The following is a 902-nucleotide window of genomic DNA, read 5'->3' on the forward strand; positions in this document are numbered from 1 at the left end:
AAATCTATCTTGTTAACTTAATACCTGAAATACAAGGTACACTAAAACACATACACTGTGACAAGTCATTAAGTAAACTACAATTGATAAGGCAAAGCAGTTTAGCTTAAATAATGTAGTATCCTGACGTAGACTTATTTTCGGCAATATGCTATTAAGTGGCACAAGGAATATTGCTGTGAGGCATAGAATATGCAGGCATATGGTGCCAACAATTTACAATTATCAGATACAATAATTATAATCATTACACTAAATGTATGTAACACAAATTTGTAAGGGAAATGTGATATTTTACAAAAGCTGAGCTTGATATTTTTTCAAGAACGATAGCCAACTTATAAAATAAAAGGTGCATTAAATATGGTACAAATAAATCATTTACAAATGTTTAGACAAAAGGAGGGAACTTTTGGTCCTCTGATGGCTGTTCATTGGCAAGAGGCAGGACTCCAGCATTTACAGATGGAACAGGATTCACCAAAAGGTTGTCTAAAGAGTTTGACACAGGAGCAACAGGTATCACTGGTCGTGGAGTTACAGGCTGTGGTGTGGTTGGTGGGCGAGTAATGGGTGGTGGTGGAGGTCTTGCTGGGGTTGGACGGGGTGCTGGAGGTGCAAGAGCTGGTGGTGCTGGTGGGGGAGGTGGGGTCATTCCAATGATATTGTTTGAATTCTGACCAGGTATCGGTGCAGGGAATGGCTGCACTGTCTGTGGCTGAGATGCAGGTTGTGATGGTCTGAAGGTTTGTGGTGGGGGCTGCAGCAGGAGGGAATCAGGCTTGGGAGATCCAAAGTTCCTTCCATCATTGATTGGAGATGGAGATGGAGATGGTGGTGGAGGAGGCCGGAACTGCACAGAGTTGCTCACTGGGGGACTAGGTGGGAGGAACTGCGGGGCA

At 43.5% G+C, this 902-nt stretch overlaps 1 protein-coding gene across 1 annotated transcript in view; it reads right to left on the reverse strand.

Annotated features, from left to right (window-relative positions):
* Positions 1 to 391: 391 nt before the first annotated feature.
* LOC119585991 (pistil-specific extensin-like protein) overlaps positions 392 to 902 on the reverse strand; it is a gene marked incomplete at its 5' end in the record, with an annotated part of 3,257 nt that continues 2,746 nt past the window's right edge. The window contains 1 exon segment of the mRNA XM_037934702.1: positions 392 to 892. Coding sequence (XP_037790630.1) covers positions 392 to 892 — 501 coding nt within the window.

This window comes from Penaeus monodon, chromosome 20 (assembly GCF_015228065.2).
Source record: "Penaeus monodon isolate SGIC_2016 chromosome 20, NSTDA_Pmon_1, whole genome shotgun sequence".
Lineage (NCBI taxonomy): Eukaryota > Metazoa > Arthropoda > Malacostraca > Decapoda > Penaeidae > Penaeus > Penaeus monodon.